This window comes from Pseudorca crassidens, chromosome 12 (genome assembly GCF_039906515.1).
Source record: "Pseudorca crassidens isolate mPseCra1 chromosome 12, mPseCra1.hap1, whole genome shotgun sequence".
In the NCBI taxonomy this organism is placed as follows: Eukaryota; Metazoa; Chordata; class Mammalia; order Artiodactyla; family Delphinidae; genus Pseudorca; species Pseudorca crassidens.
The window spans coordinates 63,944,921-63,971,842 of NC_090307.1; the positions used below are offsets into that span (position 1 = coordinate 63,944,921).

General features: G+C 39.4%; 2 protein-coding genes across 14 annotated transcripts in view; one reads left to right on the forward strand and one right to left on the reverse strand.

The window, feature by feature from the left end:
* Positions 1–4,995, forward strand: part of PRELID3A (PRELI domain containing 3A) — a 111,775-nt gene extending 106,780 nt beyond the window's left edge. Inside the window, exon 8 of one of the 7 annotated variants that reach the window (XR_010933151.1) lies at positions 3,737–3,754. Coding sequence is in view for 4 of the 7 variants with exons in the window: in XM_067699790.1 (XP_067555891.1) it covers positions 3,737–3,799 (63 nt within the window). In the remaining 3 variants the exon portion in view is untranslated. The other 6 variants (XM_067699790.1, XM_067699797.1, XM_067699778.1 and 3 more) reach the window with 6 other exon arrangements.
* The window catches only part of SPIRE1 (spire type actin nucleation factor 1), a 206,563-nt gene that overhangs the window by 32,488 nt on the left and 147,153 nt on the right, over positions 1–26,922 (reverse strand). For 3 of the 7 annotated variants that reach the window (XM_067699768.1, XM_067699764.1, XM_067699771.1), the window contains exons 5-10: positions 17,019–17,096; positions 13,188–13,352; positions 6,449–6,535; positions 5,140–5,269; positions 1,961–2,017; positions 969–1,010 (exon numbers count right to left, since the gene is read on the reverse strand). In XM_067699768.1, the coding sequence (XP_067555869.1) occupies positions 969–1,010; positions 1,961–2,017; positions 5,140–5,269; positions 6,449–6,535; positions 13,188–13,352; positions 17,019–17,096 (559 nt within the window). The remainder of the gene's footprint in view (positions 1–968; positions 1,011–1,960; positions 2,018–5,139; positions 5,270–6,448; positions 6,536–13,187; positions 13,353–17,018; positions 17,097–26,922) is intronic. The other 4 variants (XM_067699769.1, XM_067699765.1, XM_067699770.1 and 1 more) reach the window with 2 other exon arrangements.

Below are 26,922 nucleotides of genomic sequence, written 5' to 3' on the forward strand. Positions count from 1 at the left end.
TTCAAAAAGCAGTTGGGAACTATTTTAGCAGTTGGAAGACACTCAGTAAATATTCACAGACAGAACATGATATTAGAACTCTCTGGCTCTTTAAATATGAATTTGTATGTAAGATATGCCAACAGTTCCATGGCATGTAAAAGAAAATTCTGGAAGGAAATACTAGTGCCAATATCTTATCTCATTTTGCATTCAAAACAGCAGCTTCCAAAGTCTAAAATTCTAACGTGCAAAACATTTTATTGGGACTAAGCTGGCTTTGCAAATTTGCTCATATATAATTTAAAAATTCAATTTAAAAGGGGGGCTGATTTTACAGGTCAAATTTAATCATTAATAGCTACTTGTTTCACTATTAGTCCCTGTCTATTTAACAGAAGGGCTCTAAACGTGTCCTACAAACCCGGGACATATGATTATATTTTACAACCAAAGCCATTACAACGCTCATGTGTTTTTAGACTCTTAATCAGCACAAAGAACCAGCGTGACAAGGCCCTACGCACAGGAGCACTGGGTACGCAGATAGCTCTTGGCCCTCAACTGAGGAGCAGTCGTCCTCTGAAGCAGCTGACAGTTCTGAGTTCAGCTACCTGAATAACTGAGTGCTTTAGAGAGTAAGAAGTGTCAAAACTTTGTTTCTTGAAAGTGTTTTCTATGCTCTGAAGGCAGAGTTCTGTTAGACTCTGACCGCTGCTTTATGAGATTGGGGGTGGGGTGGGCACTGTGTTCCATGACCACAAGTGTCCCGGTTCTTCCACAGGCTCTTGCAAGGCAACAGATTTATTACAGTTTTAATTTTTTTAAAGTATACTATTTTCAAAGAAACAGAATGTTTTATTTGACCACAGCTTAGAAGAAGCCTTTCAATTTTCTTTTTTGATGTGTTTGAACAAGCAGATGAATGAAATGTATTTCACAGAGACCACAAAACCCACGTCAGGTGTGAAAGTGCTTTTTTTTTTTACCTGACAAGTCAAAACTGTAAGACATGCTAAGTGGCCGCATTGCTGAAAAAAGAAAACAAACAATAAAAAGAAAATAATTCAGCTGTTAGGATATACAGGGAAGATGAAAAAGGGAGGAGGGTTCAAGACCTGTGGTGGCACATTTCACACTTTAAGGCAGAAGGCAGTAAATAACAATCTGAAATACAATAAAACCATGAGTCTTAGTTTTAATTATATTACTAAGACTTGAAATGGAGTAACAATAAAAGAAAACAACTTTTAAAGAACATGTTAAAAATGAAAGCATGTTAAAGATACAAACATTTTAGAATCATAGTACAGGACTTTAAAATATAAAAGAGTTCAAAAGAAAAAACTAGCCATGTTTTAAAACATGATTTTATGGAACATACAAAATCTTTAAAATTTAACAACAAATGTATTCTTAAATAATTAATTTCAGGATGAAAATGTGGCTCTCTGCATACAGGTGAAACATCTTATCAAAAATCTCATTCAGGTACTACCAGCATCACAAAGTATCACTAATTCTCTATTGTAGGCAGTGTAACCTGGCAGTTGAAGCAAGGCCTCAGGAGCCAGAGAGCCTGAGTTTGAACCTCAGCTCTGCCACTTACTAGCAGTGTGATTCCGGGCAAGTTACTTAACCTCTCTGTGCTTCAGTTACTTCATCTGTAAAATGGGAATAATAGTACCTATTTCATGGGATTGTTATAAAAATTAAATGATTCCATACAAAAAAAGGTGCTCAGAATAGTGCTTAGCACATAGTAGAAGTTAAATAAATACAATCTCCTATGAATAAACTTATTTCTTTCCTGTTGAAATCATTTGTTTTAAAAATTTTATTACATATACTAAAAAACACTGAATTGTATATTTTAAATGGGTGAATTTTATGGCAGGTAAATTATATCTCAATAAAGCTGATTTAAAAAGGTTATTACCAAAGTTTGATGAATTTGGGTATTCATAAGAATGAGAATTACCTATTTCCACTGTAGCCCCATCCATCCTATGCCCCAGGTCAGGGAGGACAGGTGGCTCTGTGGTCAGAAGAGGAGAGAACCGCAGGTCCACAGGCTTGTCAGGCACAATGTCCCCCCAGCTCATGTTTCCGAGGCAGCCCACATACAGTTCTAACACCCAAATTTAACAGAATGAAAGTATCTCTCCATATGCTTTTGGCAGATGTTTTTAAAGGAACAATTTACAACCCCAAATCTCATAGTATGAGGTGTTAGAAAAGGTGTTGGGAAAAAGAAAATGATAAGATATGAACAAAGACTGATGCAAAAGAATACTAATTTCAGACTTAACAGGAAAAAAATGGAGCTAGCCTGTAAAACAATAGGGAAATAGGCGAGTAAAAGACAACTTAGCCATGTGTTAGTAATCACGTCCTTATAAATAATGCTGTGGGGCACATTTAACGACCTGGGAAGATGTTCCTGCCCCACGTAACATTACATGGGGACATCAGACACTGTGCACACAGCTCTTGTCTCCACCTCATGACGCACAAGCTCCATCACAGCGCATGCCTCTGCTGGTGAAACTACGGGTAACAGTTCTTCTTTAAACATTTCCCCAATTTCTACAGTGGGTTTCTACTTGCAATTACATGGAGGGGTAAGGTTTTAAAGCTATTTAGGGAACTTTTCTTCCAGATAATTCTGCCAACTTTACCCAAACTCCCCAAGGGAAACTTTATAGTAAGAACCAATGTAGGTCTGCAGAAAGAAGAGCCCAAATCTCTTACTTTCCAATTAAGATGCAAGATCAATTTTAAAAGTAAGATTCTCATAGAACAATCACTTTCAATAACAGCTCAATTCTGGTTGTTGTGAAACACCAATTCATAAGGTTAAAATAAAATAAGATATACTATAGAGAAAATTGATATTTAATTATTCTAAAGTAGATTTCCTGCTAGTTAGCATCTAACTTGTTGAAAATGAAACAGAAGAATATGTATATGACAAGGGCATGTGATGACCCTTCTATGCAACGTGCGGTGTCCCGTTGCCACCCACAAGGACTGCTGGTCTCCTGAACGCTCAGCCCCGGCCACCCCCATGCCCCTGACGGGCTGCTGTCGGCGCTGCAGGGGGAACATGTACCTGCTGCCCCGAGCCTTTCCTCTGTCAGTGCCTGTGGGCAGGGACTCTGACTGCTCATCTCTCTACTCCAACAGCTGACACGGCTGTTTAATAAACACTTGGAAAAATGAAGGAACTGTATGTCAAATATCATCCAAATCATACAAGCACGTTACGTCTGTCTTGTTCCTTTCTCTGTCCTGTTGGTGCTTCCACTGGAGTTTATAATCCCTCCTCTTTTCTCCTGAAAATCATGAAGCTTACTTTTCTCATGGTAATATATTTGTTTTGCCTTATAATTTTGTTGAAATCTTTTCTATTACCCCATTATTCCTTCTCAAGGTACAGTAATTTTTAAAAATCCGGTCTTAAGCAGCCGTCCTATAACACCATTTCCTTATTTTTCCATAGTGGTTCTTATTCTTTGAGGCTGTGGACCCTTTAGGAATCTGAGCAAAGCTATGAACCTCCTCTCCAGAAAATGCACATACATACACTTTAGGAAATACATACAAATTTGTTATATTTCAAGGGACTCACAGACCATCCTTAGGCTCATGCAAGGACTCCCAGAATAAGAACTCTCCATTTATGTCATGTATATGTTCTGGCTCATTATTATGTAAATGCTCATATGGATTTGTTTTAAACATCATTTTAAAGGGAAACACTTGCTGCCATAAAAATCAGACAGAGATAAATTCACACAGCCTGCCCTCACTCTGAAGCTCTGTACATGGAAGGTATGTGCTATTATTTCAACACCTCTGGGAGTACTTTTCATCACTGTCCCTGCAGTGGAGACCAGGACATAACAACCAACAAGACAGACGTGGGCCCTGCTGCCACGGAGGCCACAGTGTGACAGAATGGCCAAAAGTCAAACAAAAGAACATCAGCACGCAGTGACTGAGAGTCATGGGAGGCAGGGAGAGCCGCTGAAGTGGATGTGACTGACCAGACGGAGAAGAGGAGAGCCTGGGTCAGAGAGGGGAGGACTAGAGAGACCTAGAAGTAAAACCCACAGGGCTTGGCTGTTGGGTAAGAGCCAGAGGTGATGCTGAGCAATCTGTCCTGGGCTCTGAGATGGGGAACCAGGAGGAGACAGTTGGAGGAGCAACCAGGCGAGGTCACCGCTTGGCTGCGGGGCTTGTCGTGCGTGAGGGGCAAGGAGGCCCTGCTCAGCAGACGGCTGCACGTGTGGGTCTAAACTTTCAGAGAAACCTGCGCTGTAGGGCGGGAGCTGGGGAAACCAGAAACAAACCCTGGAGGAGAATGTGGTTGCTCAGGGAGAGGGAGCCCGGGATAGAAACCAGACGACTAAGCAGGGCTTGAAAGAGGCAGAAGAGGTCGGAGGAGAGAACCAGGAGACAGTGCCACAGGGTCGGCTCCTGTCCTGTTCAGGCACCACGAGACTGTTTCCCTGAATTCTTTGGGCATCTTTAATCTTACAAATTGGAGGACAGCTGCATCAACAAAAATGTTTACATTTTATAATATGGTTTTGCTCTAAATGAAAATCAATGTGTGCTTATAAAAAAATTAAACATAATATAAAGGAATGTGAGTAATAAGTTAAGTGATATCAGTAATAATTAAGTCTCTTATCACATAATACCATATCTTCAAACCATAATTAAGACAATAGAAACCTGAAGTAAAACTATGTATCACTTATATTTCTAAAACGTAATAACTTATCCATGTATATGTATTACAATTTATAAAGTATTTTGACCATGATCCTATTTAATTCTTAAATGAAAGTCATAATGAAGGTGTAGAGGACTTTTTATCCCCCTTCTGCTGACGAAGAAATCAATGCTCACAGAGGTGAAGAGACTGTCCTAAAACCACAGCCTAGAGGTTGGCAGAGCTCTGTCCACTAGGCAGCGCGGTGCTCTCCTACACTCAGCATCATGGGGCAATAATTTCCTATTCCATGAACCTCAAGTATAGACTTCCAGCGTGAGGGTGTGTGTGTGTGTGTGAGTGAGAGAGGGCCCTGCAGACGGCAGTCTCTCACTGGGCTGCTGTGCTGTCTTCCAGTGATGCCCCGGACTCACCTAACCTGCCGCGTCTGGTTTCCTCTGGTGACACGGGCCGCAGCTTTCTTTCTGCTTTGATTTCTTCCAGGATCCTTTCATGGAGGCTCCGTGGCCGCGGTGGAGTAGGCTTCAGTTTTCTGGCTGAGGCCTTAGAAAAAATATAATGGCTATAGAGACTTGCTTGGGTAGTTTTCCTTATATAATTTTTACTGAAGTCCACTCATACAGTACATTATGAAATTATATTTTACTGATTGCAACACTGCTTGATAAAAGACCATTTTCAAGCAATAGGGAGATTACTGGACTTCACAGTGGTTCAGTCACATGTGTTCAAGTAACTTTAAGGAGTCAGCTTTGCTGCAGCTGTAGTCATGCTCCCTACGTGCTACTGGGACAGGCAATCCATTGAAATGTAAGCTGTACGTTACCTATTATGATTATTGTTTTTGAAAGTAATGTTTTTAAGTAAGTCATCACAACCTTCTTAGATTATTATCTTCGTTCTATAGTTGAGGAAATACAGGCTCAGGGAGGCCGATCAACTCTCTCAGAGACATGTGGCCACTAGGTTGTGTAGCTAGTGTGCAAATCCGGGCCCATCTGACTCCATGCTCTTTCTGCTCCACCAGGACCCGCCTTCTTAAAATTATTTCCTATGTGGCCTCTTTCCCTTATTTTAAAAAGATTTATAAGAGGGATCATTAATTATGTTTTAGATGTTCACAAACTGAGAAAGAAACACCATTCCTGTTCTAGTTACTGAACACACATGGGGTTTGAGAGGCCTTGGTGAGCACTGGCTGTGGAGCTGGGGGGAAGTAAGTGTAGAACAGAGGAAACACAAACCAACATTCAAACCAGATCAGAACACCCTGATTCCATGGTCACTAGAAAGAACCCCGTCAACAGACGAAGATAATTAATACAAAAGAGGAGGTACAGCAGGGTGGATTTACTGTAAAACAGTATCAAAACGACAATTTAATCAAGGTGAAGTGTTTGTACCATAAAGTAAACAGGGAGGGCAGCCCACACCAGGAACTACTTGGAATTATATTCAGCTGTTATTCTAGGAGGTATTTGGCCAGATTTTGCACCATAACTCAGGTTGTTTGAGTTAAAATATCCTAAGACAGCCTGTATTGAATAATTTTAAGTACTTTTTTGTGAATTAAAAATGTAATTTACAGTTGGGCTTCATAATTCTGAGAATGAAAGCTCAGTGTAAATACTCCTTTAAGAGCTGAGTTCTAGAGGTCATAGGCTAGAGGAGAATACTTCATTATGTGCTCTCCAAACAAGGGGAATATGTCAAATTACATACTGGATTTAAAGGAGGTCTTGATCTGATGAAGTCCAGGATGATTTCATGAGCACTTTTTTTTAACCGAGGGGGAATATCACCATTCACCTGAAAGGAGACAAAAAGTAGAAGATTCATGTGACTACAGGTTTATCATTATAAGTTTCTGGGTACATATGTCAACATATGTCACTTCAAAATTACTGAAGTGGAATCTGGCTCCACCAAGGATGCATTTCAAATCAATAAAAATGGAGAGTAAATGGCTGAATGATTCAGAGCAAAAATAACTATGCAGAATTGAAGAAACTCCACGTCCACTTTAGTTCTACATTTGGGGAAATTATATATAAGATGCATCCTTCCAACAAAAAGTTTCTACAATTATGAATGTGAATGGAAAAAATAATACTACGCTTAATTACTATATAATTTCAAGTGTCTTTGGGACTTCCCTGGTGGTCCACTGGTTAAGACTCTGTGCTTCCGCTGCAGGGGGTGCGGGTTCGGTCCCTGGTCAGGGAGCTGGGATCTCACGTGCCAGGTGGCGCAGCCAAAACAACAACAACAAAAAGTCTTTTACCTCTTATTTTCATCCTTGTACAAAATCTTGGTAATGGGAAGGAGTGGGGACATGGTTCACATTCTTAGACAAAGCTGAGGCTCAGATCGAGGTGGTGTCTGCCCCCTTCACAGGGTCGGTGAGCAGAAGAGCCTGGCAGGGGCCTGGTCTGACTCTGACTCTTGCCCTAACATCCTCTCTTTTTAAAGAAACAGGTTACAAAAATATTAAGAAATTTAAGAAAAACCCACCAAAAACCCCCCACCTAAACTCACATTCTGACCACTCAGAAGGCACAGTTGTGGTGACCATAAGTCATACTTATTTCCCAACCTCATATGAAAAAACAGAACTGCTAGACACTTTCTGTCATTATTCTCATAAAAGATAGATGAAAAAAGAAATGTTAACAAATTACAAATTTAAAAAACTGATGAATACCTTAAACTTCTCAAAATCCAGAAAATCAGCATACTATTTTTATTATGAACTGCCCGAAAAACCTCTATAATACTTTTTCACTCTACTTTGGTGACCTACTCTTTATCTTGTCATATTTTAATAATTTTATGTTATCAATTTTATTGGAGAGAAAAAAGATAATTTGTTTATTCCTCTAGCACCAATAGTTGATATTTTTTTAATTTTGATAGGTTAGAAAGGTTTCTTTAAGCTTCACAATTTGTTATTGAAATGTCATGCCCAATTTTAGAGTTATTGTAAAATTTGGTCAAACTTTTTTTAAAAGTATTTTCTTATCTGAATTGGAAGACTTCAGGGCATGGACAGTTTTGTTATGTACTTCCCAATCTTAATTACTGTTTTAATTGCTCAGGATCATTAATCAATTGGTTATTAATTTTTTATTGCAGCTGTATGAGTTTTGATCCTTTTGTCAATGTCACTATTTTGTGTCACCTGAGAAATGAAGTTAATTTAAAAAAAAAAAAAGAACCTGAACTGCTGCTCCCAGGCCCAGTGGCTGCCTCCCACAAATGCGACCACTCAGGGTGTGTGACAAGCCTGCTGACATCATCCACTCCCCTTTTCCCTGTGCCCCCCGCCCCCAGTCCTGAGTGAGGACAGGACAGCCCTAAGGTTAGAGTTAGGAGTGAAAGCTGCCTGAGCTGAGCCACGCTTGTGACCACTAGTACTTGGTTTAAGGAGTGTGTGTACCCAAGCAGCAGAGTTGGGGGCCTACCGTGGCACCACTCTTCACCCATGGACTTCATGTTACACAAGACTTTTTAAAAAATCCTTATTGTATGAACAACTTAATCAGACCTTTCTATTCTACTCCTGAACAGGATAACACATATCTTTCTAGCTATTTTTTTTTAATTGGCATTTTTTAAAATTAATTTATTTTTCAATTTTATTTTTGGCTGCACTGGGTCTTCGTTGCTGCGCTCAGGCTTCCTCTAGCTATGGTGAGCAGGGGCTACTCTTCGTTGTGGTGCACGGGCTTCTCATGTTGTGGAGCACGGGCCGTAGGTGCGCAGGCTGAGTAGTTGTGGAGAGCGGGCTCAGTAGTTGTGGCTCACGGGCTCTAGCACACAGGCTCGGTAGTTGTGGCACACAGGCTTAGCTGCTCCGCAGCATGTAGGATCTTCCTGGACCAGGGCTCGAACCCGTGTCCCCTGCATTGGCAGGCAGATTCTTAACCACTGAGCCACCAGGGAAGCCCTCTTTCTAGCTATTTTTCGTATACTTTTATTTTAATGTTCTTTCCATCACAACAGCAGGGTTGAGTGAGGTAATGGAGTCAATAAGGCCAAGGTTGTGAGTTCCATTCCCCAAACAAGCACGTTAACATCAGTTTCCTCACTAGTCAGAAACTGGATCCTGGATCCCAATTACAAAATGTGTGTCAGTGCTCATGAGGGAGCTGCAGGCCAGTATTGATGTGAGTCAGTCAGTCAAAGTCCTTACTAGCAGGAGGAAAAGTAACAGCAAATTCCATTCTGCTGCTGGGTCAGTGAAATTACTTTTTTTTTAATATAAATACAGAACACACCCTGAAACAAGCTCTCTGAAGCTGCAACAATAAATGATTTCTAGATGAACACAAACAGTAGGCCCATAAGTAAATGAGACCAGTTATAGAACTTGATCTTACTTTTGAGCCACAATGCCTTAAACAAATAACTTCTCTATAAAAAATGTTTAAGTTTCTACATCTTTTTCTTTTCAATTTTATTTATTTATTTTTGTACAGCAGGTTCTTATTAGTTATCTATTTTATATATATTAGTCAATCCCAATCTCCCAATCATATATGTCAATCCCAATCTCCCAATTCATCCCACCACCACCAACCCTCTGACTATACATTTTACAAGGATCTTTCATTACACTGGACTAGTCTTCTCAAATAATTGGTTTATACTTAAGAAAAAAGAGGTTAAGACAATTAGAAATAAAATGCCTCCTCTGTTAGGCTTCTATTAATCAAAGAAAGACAAAGTTTTCAAGAGCTCAAAAACATCAGAAAAACAACAGATCATCTGATCAGGCTTTAGACCAAGGTAAATAAATAGAGGGAACTTGGTAATGTTTTAAAAAAAAAAAGACCTTTAATGAGATATAATTCACATATAAAATTCACCCCTTTATTTATTTTTTTTTGGCGGCACCACTCGGCATGTGGGATCTTAGTTTCCTGACAGGGATTGAACCCACACCCCCTGTAGTGGAAGCACGGAGTCTTAACCACTGGACTGCCAGAGAAGTCCAAAATTCACCCTTTTAAAGTGTACAATTCAGGGTTCTAAGTAGTCACAAGGTTTTGCAATCACTACCAATAACTTCAGAGAAATTTTATCACCCCAAAAGTATATGCTGCACCCATTAGCACTCATTCCTCATTCTTCCCTCCCCACAGCCATTGGCAGCCACTAATCTACTGTCTTACTGATGTGCCTACTCTGGAAATTTCAAATAAATGGAACCCCTCATACATTATGTAGCCTTTTGTGTCTGGCTTCTTCCACTTAGCATGTTTTCAAGGTTCACGCAGGTGGTAGGATGTATTGGTACTTCATTCCTTTTTATGCCTGAATAATATTCCATTGTATATTACCCACTCATGAGCTGATAAACATTTGGATGGTTTCTACTTTTTGGCTATTATAAATATGCTATGAACATTCATACATAAATTTTTGTGTGGACAAATGTTTTCATTTCTCTTAGGAGTGCATGTAATGGCTGGGCCGTAAACTCTATGTTTAACACCTTGAAGAATTAGCAAACTATTTCCCCAAGTGTGCACCATCTTACATTTCCATCAGTGCTATGAGGGTTCCAATGTCTCCACATCCTCACCAGCATGTTATTTCTTGTGTTTTTTATTTTAGCCACTCTAGTAGGTGTAAAGCATCTCACTGCAGTTTTGATTAGCATTTCCCTAATGACTAATAATGTTAAGCATCTTTTCATGTGCTTATTGGCCATATCTTCTTCAGAGAATAATTCAAATTATTTGCCCACTTTCCAACTGGGTTGTCTTTTTTATTGTTGAGTTTAAAATATTCTTTATATGTCCTGGATACAAGTCCCTTTTTGGATATATGATTTGTAAATATTTTCTCCCATTTTGTGGGTTGTCTTCACTTCCTTTATATTGTCTTTTAAATCACGAAAGTTTTAATTTTCGATCAAGTCCAATTTATTTTTTTCTTTTGTTGCTGTACTTTTGGTGTCATATCTAAGAAAGCACTGCCTAATCTAAGATCACAAACCTGTTTTCTTCTATGAGTTTTATAGTTCTAGTTCTTAAATTTAGGTCTTTCATCCATTTTGAGTTAACTTTTATATATAGTATGAGGTAGCAGTCCAACTTCATTCTTCTGCTTGTGAATATCCATCTGTCCTGGCATCATTTGTTGAAAAGACTAATATTTCCCTTTTGTCTTGGGATCCCACAGAAATCAACTGACAACAAATGAAGGCAATTATTTCTGGACTCTCAATTCTATTCCACTGATCTATGTTTATCTTTATGCCAACATCACACTGTCTTGATTACAGTTTCTTTGTAGTAAGTTGTAAAATTAGGAAGTGTGAATCCTCCAACTTCGTTCTTTTTTCAAGATTGTCTTGGCTATTCTGGGTTCCTTGTAATTCCATGTGACTTTTAGGATCTGCTCATCAATTTCTGAAATGACCGGCCAGGGAGCAGCGACAGCACCACACGGGCATGGCGCGGGGTGCCCGAGTGCAACTGCCATGGCCACCTCCCTCAGTGGGGTTGCCTGTTCGGGGCGCCTGCCCAGTTACACAGTCCTTGGGTCGCCCGCGCCCCGCGCCTAGCCGTTGCCACAGCTGCCGGAAGAGGCAGTTCAACAGCCGGCCGGGCTCTGGAGCAGCCGGCCGGGCTCTGGAGCACCCAAGCCCGCTTCAGGAAAGCGGCTTCCGCTCCTCGACTGCTGGCAGTCGGCTGACGGTGGCCGACGATCTACATCTTTATTTTTAAAGGTGAGTTATCTGAAGTTCTCTGTTAGAATTAAAGCATTTTACCAAAACATTTTGAAAAAATTCCATTGAAATGTTTTGTACTTCTATAACTTAATGTTCTAAATATAATCACATATGGCTAAGCCATTCAATTCCCATCATGAGCATCACAAATATACAAAAAACAGTGGATTACTATGGTATAGTTATGTAGTTTAAACCTGAGGATTAAATTAAGAACATCTTGGCATACCGCTTCAGATACAGATAGACTATGTGTGAAAATCCATTGTGTTTACTCTTTACAACAAAATTTTTTTTAAAGAAATTAGGAAGTGGCATTATATTGATAAAAGTAAAAATTTTTTTAAATATATCCAGTTTTTGAATGATTAAATATGAGTAGCTGGGGCTTCCCTGGTGGCGCAGTGGTTGAGCGTCCGCCTGCCGATGCAGGGGACACGGGTTCGTGCCCCGGTCCGGGAAGATCCCACATGCCGCGGAGCGGCTGGGCCCGTGAGCCATGGCTGCTGAGCCTGTGTGGCCACAGTAGTGAGAGGCCTGCGTACCGCCAAAAAAAAAAAAAAAAAAATTTGAGCAGCTGAATTTCCACTGTCATTTATCAGGCACATATATACATAACAAGGAACTAATCAAAATCTTAGCCTGTTAGACTAAAACTTGAAAACTTCCCCCACACAAAACCAATCACCACTAGAACTGCCATCTGCCTAGTCCCCTGCACAGAGGCTCAGTATAAACGTATCCAAGTGAACTGCGTGGAATTAGCCAGACAAAGAAAGACAGAAAAAAGGAAAACAATAATGGGTACCACAGAGTAGTAACATGTTCTTCTTTACTTACTACTCACAACCTCCAAACTGTATAAACATGCACATAACAGGAGTCCCAGAGGGACTGGAAAGACAAGAAAGGACAAAGAAAATGTGAAGAACTAATGGCTAAAAACTTCCAAAATTTGATAACAATACAAATCTACTCATCCAAGAAGCTCTATAAACTCCAAGCAATAAACTCCAAGAGAGCCACAACAGAACACATTATAGTCAAGTCGTTGAGAGAAAAATATTGAAAGCAGCAAGAAGTGACTATCACATACAAGGGATCCTCAATTAGATGAACAGGTGATCTCTCACTAGAAACCATAAAGGCCAAAAGGCAGTGAGCTAAGTTTAAAGTCAGAAAAAAACACTGTCAACCAATAATTCTGTACCCAGAAAAACTCTGCTTCAAAAATGAAGAAGAGGGCTTCCCTGGTGGCGCAGTGGTTGAGAGTCTGCCTGCCAATGCAGGGGACACGGGTTCGTGCCCCAGTCCGGGAAGATCCCACATGCCGCAGAGCAGCTAGGCCCGTGAGCCATGGCCGCTGAGCCTGCGTGTCTGGAGCCTGTGCTCTGCAACGGGAGAGGCCACAACAGTGAGAGGCCCGTGTACCACAAAAAAAAAAAAAAAAGAAGAAGAAATTAAGACATTCCCAGGCAAACAAACACGAAGGGGGTTCATCACTAGTAACCCTGCCCTAAAGGGAGTTGTTCAGGCTTAAAGAAAAGGACAGTAGACAGAAATTTAAAGCCATGGGTTGTGGAATTACACATTTGTAACTTTTCTGTGAGCTTACTGTATTTTCCAGCTTTTCCATATTGAGAAGAACATTTTCAACAAATAAGATTACCAAAAAACAACCATTTGAGTCCATTGACAGTTTTCTTTGCTACTTACCATCACTTTTCGCAAAGTGTATCTTTTGGATCGAATGTCATCCATTAGCATCTCATAAGGGGTGAGCTGATATTCAATGGGCAGAGGGTTGTACTGCCGCTCTTGGACCTTCTTGAGTTTTACTCCATTCCGCAAATCCCTCATCACCTGCACCCAGAATCGAGCCTGAAAGAGCCAAGGGTGGAGAGAAATCCATAAATAAATTTACTAGTTTCCTCTAAAGAGCTATAGTCGTAAAGAAAATATTAAGAGCTTGGATTACAAACAACCAAGCAAACCAAAGAGAAACGATTTAAAAAATTAGATTTTAGGGTACTAAAAAGCAGGTTGGATGCCAGCAGAGAATCCACCAGCTCTAACTGTGGGGACACCTGGATAAAACCCTAATTCACCCCCTGTGCTACCTGCATCCATGGCCTCAGTTCCTCAGGCCCTCATGCTCCACCTATCAGGTGGCTTTGCTCACTGAAGAGGTGTGTGTTTCTCACACTAGACTTTGGGTTTGGCTCTATTACTTCCTTGGCCACTGGAATTTTAGTGGATATGACATGACCAAAGACTTCAACAACAAATGCACAATGGCTTGTCACTCTGCTCCTGTTACTACCATGAGAACATCACGCTTGGGTTGGCACGAAGCACACTGGCAGGATTATCCAGGAGAAGGACGATGCACAGAGTAGAGCCACCACTCTGATCTGCAGACTCATGAGCTGAGTAAATGCTACCACTTTATGCCGTGGTATTTTGTAGTGTTCAGTTACGCAGCATTACTGTGACCACAGCTAACTGATACAGCCATCTACTGCTATTTGACATCCAGCAAGTTGCTTCCCCTTTCTGAACCCTGGCTTCCTCATCAATAAAAGAAAATGGCACTTTATAACTTGTTGAGATGATCAGAGCTGATGTACAGTGTTCTGCACATAGAAAATGCTCAAAAATGACAATTTTTATGTTATTACTATCTCTGCACAAATTATTTAATATCAATTTTCTTATCTACAAATAATAGCAAGTTGCTCTGCCTGCCTTTCAAGAAAATGAAATATATGTAAAATATTTATTATAATTTAAAATATATTAAATGTGTTAATATTATTATACTTTAACCTTTTTGTTTTCCTGCCTATAAGCTATCATATTCTCGGCTTCAGTAAAGAGAAAATCAATATGATATTTAACTGAAATATTATAGGTTGTTAAACATTAATAACTGGCTCAATAGCTACATAATATATTTATTAAAAATCAAGTGACATATTTCATAAGAAATGCCTACATAACTGATTAAACTTCTCAAAAATGTCCTCAAAAAATGATTTGTGATTTTTAAAAACTGTATACCATTTCTTATTCCCAAAAGGATTTGAGGTACTTAATACTGTGGTATAGCCATCAGAACATCTTCTAAAATATTAATATTTAAGACAAGTTCTTAGATTCTGCCATTAAAGTTATCCTAATATAAATCCCTAAAATATTTAGATCTCTCCTTTGGGAATGCTCGTCTCAACTTCTCTTGCTCATTCCTTGAAGATCCAATTCAAATACCATCTCATTTTTAAAATACTGTCTCTTCTCTTCACCTCCTCTGGCTTTAAGAAAACCTGACATATGAAACTTTGAATTCTCAAAACAGATAAATTAGTGATGATTACTCACATTAGAATCTTTTGCTATAATTTATAGAAAAATTCAAACAGACTCTTTTATATAGCCAGTTCATTCTGTATTATTGTTGGCAAAAATTTTACAAATGACTTTTCAGAATCTAAGTTCCAGTTATATAAAATAATGGACAACTGTCACTGTATGAATTCCCAGAGATTTTATCACTTACCCCTTATTACACTAGAAAGATTCTGAGATGTATAGATTCTGCCATTAAACGTATTCTAATTCTCCTTCATACTATTACTCATTCCTTCCTCATTTCATTCTAATCTTTCTAGGTAGTTCACTTTCATGATCTTATGAAAAAGAAGCTGGTGATCTAGGCAAATGTAACTCCCTTTGGAGATAGTATGTCTCTTGTCAGTGATCATACTGTTTTAGATGAGGTTGCCTTAAGACAGTTAAGTAAATTTTTGGTTCAACTTTATACTAGCTATTTGCTAACTTCTGAGTACCTGGAGTTATTTACCTGGCTTCAATGTCTTGGAAAACAAATTTAAAAATTTATTAACTGGGCTTCCCTGGTGGCTCAGTGGTTAAGGATCCGCCTGCCAATGCAGGGGACACAGGTTCGAGCTCTGGTCCAGAAAGATCCCACATGCCGTGGAGCAACTAAGCCCGTGTGCCACAACTACTGAGCCTGCACTCTAGAGCCCGTGAATCACAACTACTGAAGCCCTCACGTCACAACTACTGAAGCCTGCGTGCCTAGAGCCCGTGCTCTGCAACAAGAGAAGCCACTGCAATGAGAGGCCCATGCACCGCAATGAAGAGTAGGCCCCACTCGCCGCAACTAGAGAAAGCCCGCGTGCAGCAACGAAGACCCAACGCAGCCAAAAATAAATTAAAAAAAAATTTATTAACCAAGATGACATACACCTAGAGCAACACTATGCAAAGGAAACTGATCATCAGTATTATTCTAAAGTGACAATACTAGCTTATAAGACAATATAGCCTACTTGTTTTTTAACTTTACCCTTAAACATTCCTGATTAATATCATTCCAAATATCTCAGGAAAGATATCGTCCATAAATTAAGAATATTGCTAACAGGAAACACCCAAATGACCATCAACAGAAGAATGGATAAACAAATTGTGGTACTTACATACAATGGAATACCTCTCAGCAATAAAAAGTATAAACTATGATACAGGCAACAACATGGATGAAATCTCCAAAGAATTATGCTGAATAAAAGAAGCCAAAAAAACCCTTGTATATACTATGTGATTGTATTTACATAAAAGTGTACAAAATGCAAGCTAATCTATAGTGACAGAAAGCAGATCACTGGTTGCCTGGAAACTAGGGAGGAGGGAGGCAGGAAGTAGGGTTACAAAGCAATACGAGGAGACGTGGGGTGATGGACAGGCTCACTGTTTTCTTATGGTGATGGTTTGTTTCACAGGTGTGAATGTGTATGCGTATATGTCAAACTTATCAAACTGTACTTTTTAAACCTGTGCAGCTTGTTGTATGTAGATTATACCTTAATAAAGCTGTCAGAAAAGAATATGACAATTGAAATCTAACATGGTCAAAGGCGACTTGTTCATATCCTCCAAATCTGTATCTTTTCCGATTCCGTCATTTAATGTCATTATTTATCCAGTATCCTTAACATGAAAAGTCAGAATCCTAAAATGTGCCTTCCTACATGGATCTAGTACCATGTTGGAAAAATAGTAGACAGTCAGTGAGTCACATGAATACACTGCAATCATCTGTTCTAGAAATCTGTCTTCTGTTTCACCAGGGCAGAACGTTGTAACGTATCACTCATTCTGCATCCCCAGGGCCCTAATCCAGTAACTATTCATTGGATAAATGAATGTACTACACTATAGTTTCACTATATCCTGAAACAGAGCTTAAACTTTGACTTCCACATAAGAGGATGCTAAGGTATTAATGTAATTAGAAAGGTCAATATTTTAAAACACTGAAATTCTCAGAGACATTGGGGTGGTTCTAATAAAATTAGATAGTTTTTAAAAAATGGAATAGCTATTTCCTCAAATGTAAGGTTAGGCTTTCAAATTGGTATAATATCATTTCATAATAGTCCTTAAGATAGACCATTTTACAAAACATGACACGACTTCTTCAACACTAAACAGAACACAGAGAATACCCAGCTATCTCACCCAGTCAGCGTTTTTCAGCTCCTCCAGGTCTGTGTTAGATTCGTTACTCTTCTCCATTTCTTGAATCTTCTTCAGATTCTACCAATTAAAATTCAAATAAAACATTTAAGCACAAAATTTCATTAAGCTACCTTCTCAAATTAAAATTTCGAACGGATACCTTCAGATAAAATATATACAGAAGTGTTACTGAAGCAGATAGCACAGAATCTACTCCTCTGTAAATTTCAGCCAATTTCAGTAAATTAAAATAAATGCAGTCCTGCAGAGGGATGGACTGAGATTGTTCATTCTAATTTCCTTTGAAGCCTTGTGGTTAAACCTCAGTCACAATATTAATTCACATCTTCTAAACTGTACTGACATTTCCTTCTCCATCAACCCCCACATTCAATCCATCATTGATCTCACAGATGTAACTTTCTCTCTTTATTACTTAAGTCCTCTTCTTTTCATCTCCACTGTAAATCCCTTAATCCAAACACCATCTTATTTGGCCTGGACCTCTGAAGCAGCCTTGCCCGGGACGCTAAGTGCTAAGCCTTCAGGCAACCATCAATTTAACCACAACCACAACCCATGTTACAGGAGAAACTGAGGCTCACAAAAACTAACTAATATGTCTTGGGTACCCCAAGGTGAGTGACAGAGCAGGAGTGAAGCACATGGAAGTGCCCCAGGGCCTCAGACAAGGTGAGTGATGGAGCAGGACTGAAGCAGACATGAGGTAAGACGTATGGAAGGGACAGCACACGATGAGCAGAATGTTGGGAATGTAGCATCCAGACACTTAAATAACCCTGAGAAAACGGACAGGTAACGTTCTACTTTAACTTGGCCAAAATGAGCATTTACGAATTGGTATTACACAAGGAAAAGAATAGGATTTATGATTTGTACCTGAGCTTTGCACATAACGGGTACTTAATAGGTGGTGTGACATTATGTCAAAATCTGAGTAATAGGGGCTTCCCTGGTGGCGCAGTGGTTGAGAGTCCGCCTGCCGATGCAGGGGACATGGGTTCATGCCCCGGTCCGGGAAGATCCCACATGCCGCAGAGCGGCTGGGCCCGTGAGCCATGGTCGCTGAGCCTGTGCGTCCGGAGCCTGTGCTCCGCAACGGGAGAGGCCCACGTAACGAAAAAAAAAAAAAATCTGAGTAATAATCATTATTAACTAAATCAGGACTCTCAGTTTTCTGACTTTAAAGATATATCACAGGGGGCTTCCCTGGTGGCACAGTGGTTGAGAGTCCGCCTGCTGATGCGGGGGGTGCGGGTTCGTGCCCTGGTCTGGGAGGATCCCGCGTGCCGCGGAGTGGCTGGGCCCATGAGCCATGGCCGCTGGGACTGCGCGCCCGGAGCCTGTGCTCCGCAAGGGGAGGGGCCAGAACAGTGAGAGGCCCGCGTACCACCACCAAAAAAAAAAAAAAAGATATATCAGAGGTACTGGTATTACATTATCTCTGATATTCAAAATTCCTCATTTTTTGCTAGGGATTATTAGTTAGCTTTAAAAAAATCTCTGATGACTTAAGCCATAATACCAAAATCAGAACTGAGCGGGGAAGAGACCGAAAAGGAGAAGCACAGGTGTTATTTTGTTCCTCTAATGACTGCAACCTAGGCTCCATTCCCAAAAGAATTAAAGTACATACTACTTGGGATTTCCCTGGCAGTCCAGTGGTTAAGACTCCGCGCTTCCTCTATAGGGGGCGCGGGTTGGATCCCTGGTTGGGGAACTTAAGATCCCTCATGCCGTGCGGCACGACTAAACTAAGATAAAAAATAAATAACATAACATAAAATATAAAAAAAATAAAGTACACACTACTCTATTGACTAGAAGATTCTTCCAGGTTTTTTAACAATTAAAATGGTGAAAGAAAAGAGACTCAGGAGGTGAAATGCCTCTGGGCACCCTGAGACTCTATCAGGCTACGTCATCTATTTATCAGCAGCAACACTCAAACAATGACAGCTGAACCTAAGTCCCCATCTCCCTCTCCCTAGAAAGCTTTACCCCAGATGCCCACTTAGCTAATTCCCATATATCCTTCTCATTCTTGCTCAAAGGTTACCTTCTCAATGGGGCCCACCTTGACCACCCTATATAAATTCCAAGCCCCACACCCTGCCATGAGCAACCCCTAGTCTACGTCTTTCTCCAAAGTCCATCCTGCCTCTAACAGTCCATATGATTTACTTAATATGTTCACTGTCTGCCTCTCCCTGACAGATTCCAAGCTTCCATGGGGAAGTAGTTTTGGTCTATTTTGTTCACTGTTGGGCTCCTCAAATCTCTAGAACAGTGCCTTGCACTTAGTAGGTGCTCAGTAAATATTTGTTGAATATGTGAATTAAGATACTTTCAACCAAGAACGTTCAATCACTTAAATCTCTTCAATAGTTCTTATCACGTCAACTTTAATAAGCGGAAGCTCAATCAAAAGGAAAATTATTCAGAGGAAAATCTGTATTTTCTTCCCTAAACTCAGAATCCCCTGGAAGGATGGGATGGAGAAATCTTATCTTTCTGTCATATTTCTCCCATCACCTAAAAAGGCTGATCCCACAGCAACCACTTTATTGTTTATCCAATGATCTATAAACCAAAAGATAATGAAAAGAGCTGAAAACACAGTGGAGAAACTCATCTTTACAAGCCTAGGTTGTTTTTAAAAATTCCGATGGTCTCTAGGTCCTTTTAGGATCCAAACAAGAGAAGGCAAGACAAATGTACAGATACAGTAGAAGATGGGAGATCTTTGGCAAGATGAAATCTTTATCTTTTTTCCTTGAATCCTACTGCTACTACCAAAAAGGTGATTACAGTAGGTCTCTGAATTGTTCTTTCTGCTTCAGCTTCTTCCTCATTTGGTTTATCTTCTCAATCCCCCATGACGGGTTCTCAGTGTCTCTGTTGTGCCCCTCAAACTGGGGTGCCTATAAGTACTTCTGGGGAACTCTTTTAGTTAGAGCCTGTCCTGGGGATGTTGAGAGAGAGAGAAAGCCAGTTTCAGATACTGGATCCATCTGTGCCTAAAGCCAGCTGTGCCCTTATATTCCCAATTAAGGGAGTCAATAAATTCCTCCCCCTTCCACCCATGCTAATTTGAGTGGATTTCTGTCACTTGCAATGGAAAGAATTATGATTTAACATGTCCCCTTTAGTCCAAAAATATGGGTTCACGCTTCTATGTCTTAGGGGTGGTCTGGTGGAAGAGTACGAGAAGCATATGGCCCTTTTTCCACCCAACCTTAACTGTTACTGTTCTCGGACACATCCCTGACAAAATGTAGCCAGGATGGTCTCACTGTTAAGGCTTTAGACATCTCTATCTTTACTTGTGCTGTGACAAAATCCCTAACTCCCTGCAGCTAAGAAAAACTATCTGCTGTCTATAATACTGACGATAATTTAAATGAATGGCCTGAGAATTTCATGTTTCTTTATTTTTCTGAACAGCAAGTAGCACTAATTGTAGCTCGATACTTCCTAGCTGTGTGACTCTGGATAGTTATACAACTGCTCTAGTCTTCAGGTTGATTTTCTCACCTGTAAAATGCAGCTGCCAATAAATACCTTTTCGATTTTGTTAACATTACGTAAAATTATACAAAAGACATATAGCATGTGGCCTGGTTCATATTAAGCAGATTAGTAGATATTAGTTATTTAGCATTTATTTAGTAGTTATTAGTTACTATAAGCCAATGAATATCTATGAAGATTTGATTGTGAACACTTCCACTCTATCACAAAAACATTATTCTTTTTTTTTAAACATTTTATCTTTTAACAAATGAGACCTCTCTTTAGCCTCTTCGTGAAGTAAAAAATCCTGAATCATCAATAAATCAGTATAAAATAGCTGAGAATCTGTAAATACTATAATTGAACAAGCTTGAACAAATATTCAATGAAGAATCTCAGGTTTTCTCATTAGCAGCAACAGAAATGAGTTATTTGAAAGTAAATTACAGATTTTTATAGTTTTAGAGACAAGCTTCTGTCAGTTATATTCTAGCTTCTGAATAAGTTTTTTTTTTTTTGCTTGTACAAATGTAAGAAGAGATGCCAACCTGTGCTTGGAATAGGGTGAGAAAGTCCTAACTGAGAGCATCCACACGGCAATTAACTCTCCCCATTTCTGACACAACCATTCTCAAGCTAGCAATTACAACTGCTCTTTGCCAACATCTTTAGTTCCCAGCATCTTAAAAAATAAATAAATAAAATCTACTCCATGAATCACAAGTATATCAAATACTCAGAGTAATGTTAATGTATTTGCATAGATTCAACCACCACCCTTACTATGTATTCATGTATTAACATAATATTTTAATAACAGCATTTTAATGATCACCCTTTTCCTCCATATTGTTAACCATTTAGAACTATTTGTTATTTAATGGTATTCCCCTGTACAATGGGTACGTGTTTTCAGCTAGAAACTTTTAAATGTGTAAAAGTGAATGTTTCAATAATTCCTTGAAAAAAACCTTTTTTTAACTCAGTTAAAATATGCTAATATACTTTTAAAGAAATTACTTTCATAGAGACCATTAAATATATCTCACAAGTGACAAAGTCACTAATATAAATATTGCCTATAATAAACAGAACATGTATATTAGCCTCACAGAGTAAGAGCCATGATGTCCTTCCTAATTCAGATACTTTTACCACAGAAAAGAAAAAGGACTTCCAAATTAATATTTTGGAAATTAGAGCACAAAAAAGCCCCCAATTACAGCAATTCTTGTGATAAATGGAAGTCTCCCATGCATATAAAGAGCTAATGGATAATTACTAAAGAATATGATTTATATTTTCATCAACCTTTATGGCACTATCTTAAAGATGTAACATGCTCCTTCTCCCAGAGGGGTCGAAGAGGGAGAAGACATTTCTCTCGAGAGAAAGAGCATTTTACTTAATGAAAAATGTAAAACGTTAAGATACTAAACTGTAAGTTGATATTCTGTAAAGCTCAATTTGAATTTATACGGTTCACTGCAGAAATCAGAAAAAGTATAGATGAAGTCGTCAAAATGAAGGAAATGCATTTCTAGGTTCCAGGAAAGGAACACTGTTCCTCCATTCTCCCAATATTTTTGTAGACAGACAGACAGACAGACAGACACACACACACACACACACACACACACACACACACACACACACACTCACTGGCTGAGTGTTTAATGCCTGTCTCTGCCCCAAGTAGCTGGACTCACAGTATCTCCCTAAAGACATCTATCTGCCCTTTCGGTTTTTATACTCATTAACTGTTCACACCTACAGAAATGCAGTGATGATCATTATAAAACAATCATTAAAATATCAGAGACACTATTTACAAATTATATCACAAAAAGCTATTTTCTTAATGAATAAATACAAATAAGACCAATACTCCATTAGAAAAATGGACAAAGAATATGGATACACAATTGAAAAATACAAATAGTTCTTAAGCATATGAAAAGGTACCTGATCTCATTCATTGTAAGGAAAATGTAAACTAAAACTATGAGATATAAATTTTCACTTATCACTTAGAAAAACACATTATGAAGATGTAGAAAAACAGACACTCTTACACATTTCCAAGGAGAGTATCAATTGGTAAACCTCAATGGAGGACAATCTCATAAATTTTATGAAAATTATAAATGCACAATTTCTTTGACCCAGTAATTCTACTTTTAGGAATTTGTCTTATATATACAATCACACCCACAAAAAACAGGTTAAAAACTATCCATTGCAGCATTGTTTATAAAGAGCAAAAAATTGGAAGAGACTTATTAGTTGTCAATAGAGGACATATTAAATCAATTACAGTCTATCCACACAACAGAACATCACGGAGACACAAGAGATGTAAACACTATGCGCTGATATAAAATGATCTACAAGATTTATTATTAAATGAAAAAAGGAAGGTTCAGAACAGCATGAAAAAGGAAGAAAAAATATTGATATTTTTCTGTTAGTTATACATAAATCATCTGTGTAAGGACAAAGAAGAAATTAACAGTATTTGTTGCCGGTGGGAGAGACTGTGCAGCTAGGAGACAGAGGGAGAAGAGTGCAGCTTCTTGCACTATTTCTGGACTCCTGGAGCTTGAACCATGTGAGTTTTTTTATTTGTTAAAATAAAGTTAATTAAGTTCAAAAAGTCACAGGACCTGAAAAGTCTATAACTGAGTTCTGACATGATCTTCTACATAAAAGATTCTTCTGAAGCATTTTAACAGGGCGAGTAGTGACAAACCCAAAGAAACCTAGGGGCAGAGAGGGTAATTTCACTATTGCTGATGAGATGAGTGTTCTGCACATTTACTAACATTCACAAAATAATCAAATAGAAAAAAGATAGACTTTGACAAGGACTCTAAAAAAGTTACAAATAATAGATGATTTAATTAAAATGAACACAATAGCAACCTTAAACAAACAGCTGGTGGTAGATTCTTTCTTTCAAAAAATATGTTCACCCCTTGGAGGACTGGAAATCCGTTTTGGCTCTAGGGAGAAATTTCCAGTTAACTTAAATGTCATCGCAGTTTTATTACTGGAGGTGTAGGGAGCAAACATGGGAGGGAGAGGCCAGGAGTATGAGAAAGCTAATTAAAATATACTTCAACATGTGAATGAGATAGGTCTTGTGGCTTTATCTTTGTGCGTGCATTAAAGCAGAAAACAGTCTCAAGTCATGTCACAGCAGACGTCTTAGGAGTCAGCGTAACTGGCAATGGCACTATGATGTAGGTGGACTTGGTTATACTGGCTGTGAGATACTGGGTGGGAAATAGTTACATTTGAGTTTTTTTCAACCAATTACAGGTTATAAAATGTGGTCATCTGATTTTAAACAACAGACAAAAGACAATTCCATAACTGCCTAATCAATTCCAAAAACACTGTTTTCCCCCTGTGGCAACAGAAGATACTTTATATATACATATATAGTATTCCATTTTAAGTAAAATATTTTAGCACTATCTTGTTTAAGATTAACTGAGCTCAAAGATTTCATCACAAAATTATGATTCTTTTATAGGGCTAATTGAAATAATATATGTAAATCACTTAATAAACTATTACAGCAATCATTCTGATTATATAGTGTAAAATTACTCATATAATCTTTTGAAAATTCATAATGAACCATGCTGCTTTCCCACTCACCTTCTTAGCCCATAATTTCAATATATGGTCAAATACTAGCAGCTAAAAAGATAGAATGGCTCTAATCTGGGCACCTAGAAATCATCCTTCCATTACGGGGTTTTATTAAATTTAGGGTAAGATTTAACCAATCAGAAGAATGTGACTGGTGAGGTTTAAAATAAAGTCACATGTAAGTGAGAATCCCTCAAACACTTAGAAAATGGAGACACTGGTGTAATGCTCCTTCTAACAGCTGTATCTCTGAGTACCAGAAGAGGAAACAGGTGCCTCCACGGTGCCTCCATTCACATGCCACAACCCGCATCCCACTGCTGGACTGGCTGCTCCTGGGCTGTGGCTCTTACTGGAGTATCTTGTTCACCACTGTGTCCCCAGTGAAATGTAAATAGTAAGAGCACTGAATGCACGGCTGTTGGGAGAACTGCAGAGTTAATGCGCACCACAGCCTTAGAGCAGTGTCTGCACAGGATAAGTGTGGGAGAAATACTTGCTGTTATTCATTGTAGTAGCACCTGCCATATAGGAGACACATGACACAACTGTTGCGTGAATGAATAAATTTTGCCAATTGATCCTAATTCCTTTGGGACCTAGTGCTTCTCTACTCGCCAGGATTTGCAATAGTCAAATATGGCTGCTGCATTCTCACAGGTCCCCGAAAGTCCCCCAGTCTCTGCCCACCCCCACACTCAGGTTTATGGAATCCTCCTGTACATCCTCATCTCCTACTGCAAGATCCATTTTTGGTGTTTGTCACTATTTCTAAATCCTTAGAAAGGAGTGTTAATCCCAATTCTTTCTATCACTATGGGCAGCTAACTGATTATAGTTTGTTAAACTGTGCTTCAGCTTTCCTCTCTATAAAATGAGGCGGGACGCAAACAGTAGTACTGCCTACTTATCAGGACTATCACGAAGTTTAAAGTGCTCACAAAGGCAATGAATAAGAGATAGTCAGGGATTATAAATGTTTATGTGAAAGTGACATAAATTGTTTCAGCCCAGAGCTGCAGCTGTGGGCTTTGGGTCTTTTTTCCCAAAGTACATACATTTCCTTAGAGTGGAAATCTTTGAAAAAATTATAAAAATCCAGTAGCACTCCATCTCACCCCCTACTCCTCAGGTTCCCACTTTGGACAGCAGTTCGAATACAAGGGGATGGACTATAAAGGACTTAAGGCTGATTCTATTTTGCTCTATTTCTTCTTGAATGTTAATGTGTTAAACACTTAGGAAAATTCAACTATAGAACAAAATGTGACATTTACTAGGTTGAAAAAAATCTCATTAATGAAGGGCCCTAGTGTCCTAAGCTGAGGAAGCAGCAAGGGGAACATACCTAAAAAGACGACAGGAGATGCTGTCCTCGGTCCCTAATTCTATGACAGGGTTGGGAATATAAACATGGTCCTTGTCCCTAAGATGCTCAGTCTAATGAGGAGACGAACGTAAATGGTAATTCCAATACAGTGTGATAAGTGACAGAAGCCAGAGCAGAGTGCTCTACGAATGAACACAGAGAATAAAGAAATTAACTTCGATCAGCAGAAGCATTTCAGAACAGTGGACATCTGAGTTAGGTCTTAAGTAGGCATTTTCTATGTGAGAGAAGAGAGGAGAAGGACATTTCCAGCAGGTGCAGAGGCCCTCGGCAATCAGGGGCTGGAGGAGGGTAGCAAAGCGTGAACGCGCGGTGAGCAACAAGGAATGAAGAGCCCAGAGAGGTCAGATTGGGGCCCGGCTGTAAACGGTCCCTATGCTGTGCTAAGGGGTCTAAACTTTCCACCTACAAGCATCAAGGAGTCAACACATCTTTACACAGGGACGGAAAGCTGGAGGATAGATGGAACACTGGAGGACAGACTGTACACGGGGACGGAACACTGGAGGATACAGTCTATCCTCCATTAGGAGGCTTTGCCACAACTCAGGCAAGAGACGCAGACCACTGCACGAGTAAGGCACAGGTAAGAACACGAAGGAGGCTCTGCATCTGGAGACAAGTCAGGAGTGTCAGGGGACCACGATTCGAGAGAGGTGGCAGAAATCAGATGTCCAATACCTGCCACAGTTCTCTAAGTCATTCAACGCTGATCCAAGATTTATACAGGCCCTATTACACTGCGGCTGCAGCAGTGAATTGGACAGAAAAGATCTCTGCCCTCAGTGAGAATGTATCCTAGTGGCAGATATGAATGAGGGGGAAAAGAGACCAGCAAAACAACTCTAGACTGTGATGGCTGCTAGAAAGGAAATACACAGAGTAATGTGACTTTAAAGAAACAGGCCGAGTGCGCTCACTACATAAGAGCATTTAGGAGACGCCTCAGACGTCCTTTCAGCTGAGGACTGAAGGATATAAATGAAGAACCATAATTCAGAGGGTGAATGAACATAGCATTTATAAGAGGAGTTTAAGATGTCAACAAGCAACTAAATAATCAAGCACCACAGGTGCACTCACACTTGAGAAGAGATAAAGATCATTATGATCAGATAATCGGAAATGACAATCTACACTGTGATAGCCTGCCTCTGAAGAAATCCAAGATGGCTTAACGATATTAGACATCTTATCCCTCAAAGATCAAGATGTTTGGTGGTATTCAACCTTCATTCTGGGGTTATTTACATGTATGGCACAAGAAACTGCAAGGGGAGAGAAAACGTTCATCACTTTAAGTATATAATCTTC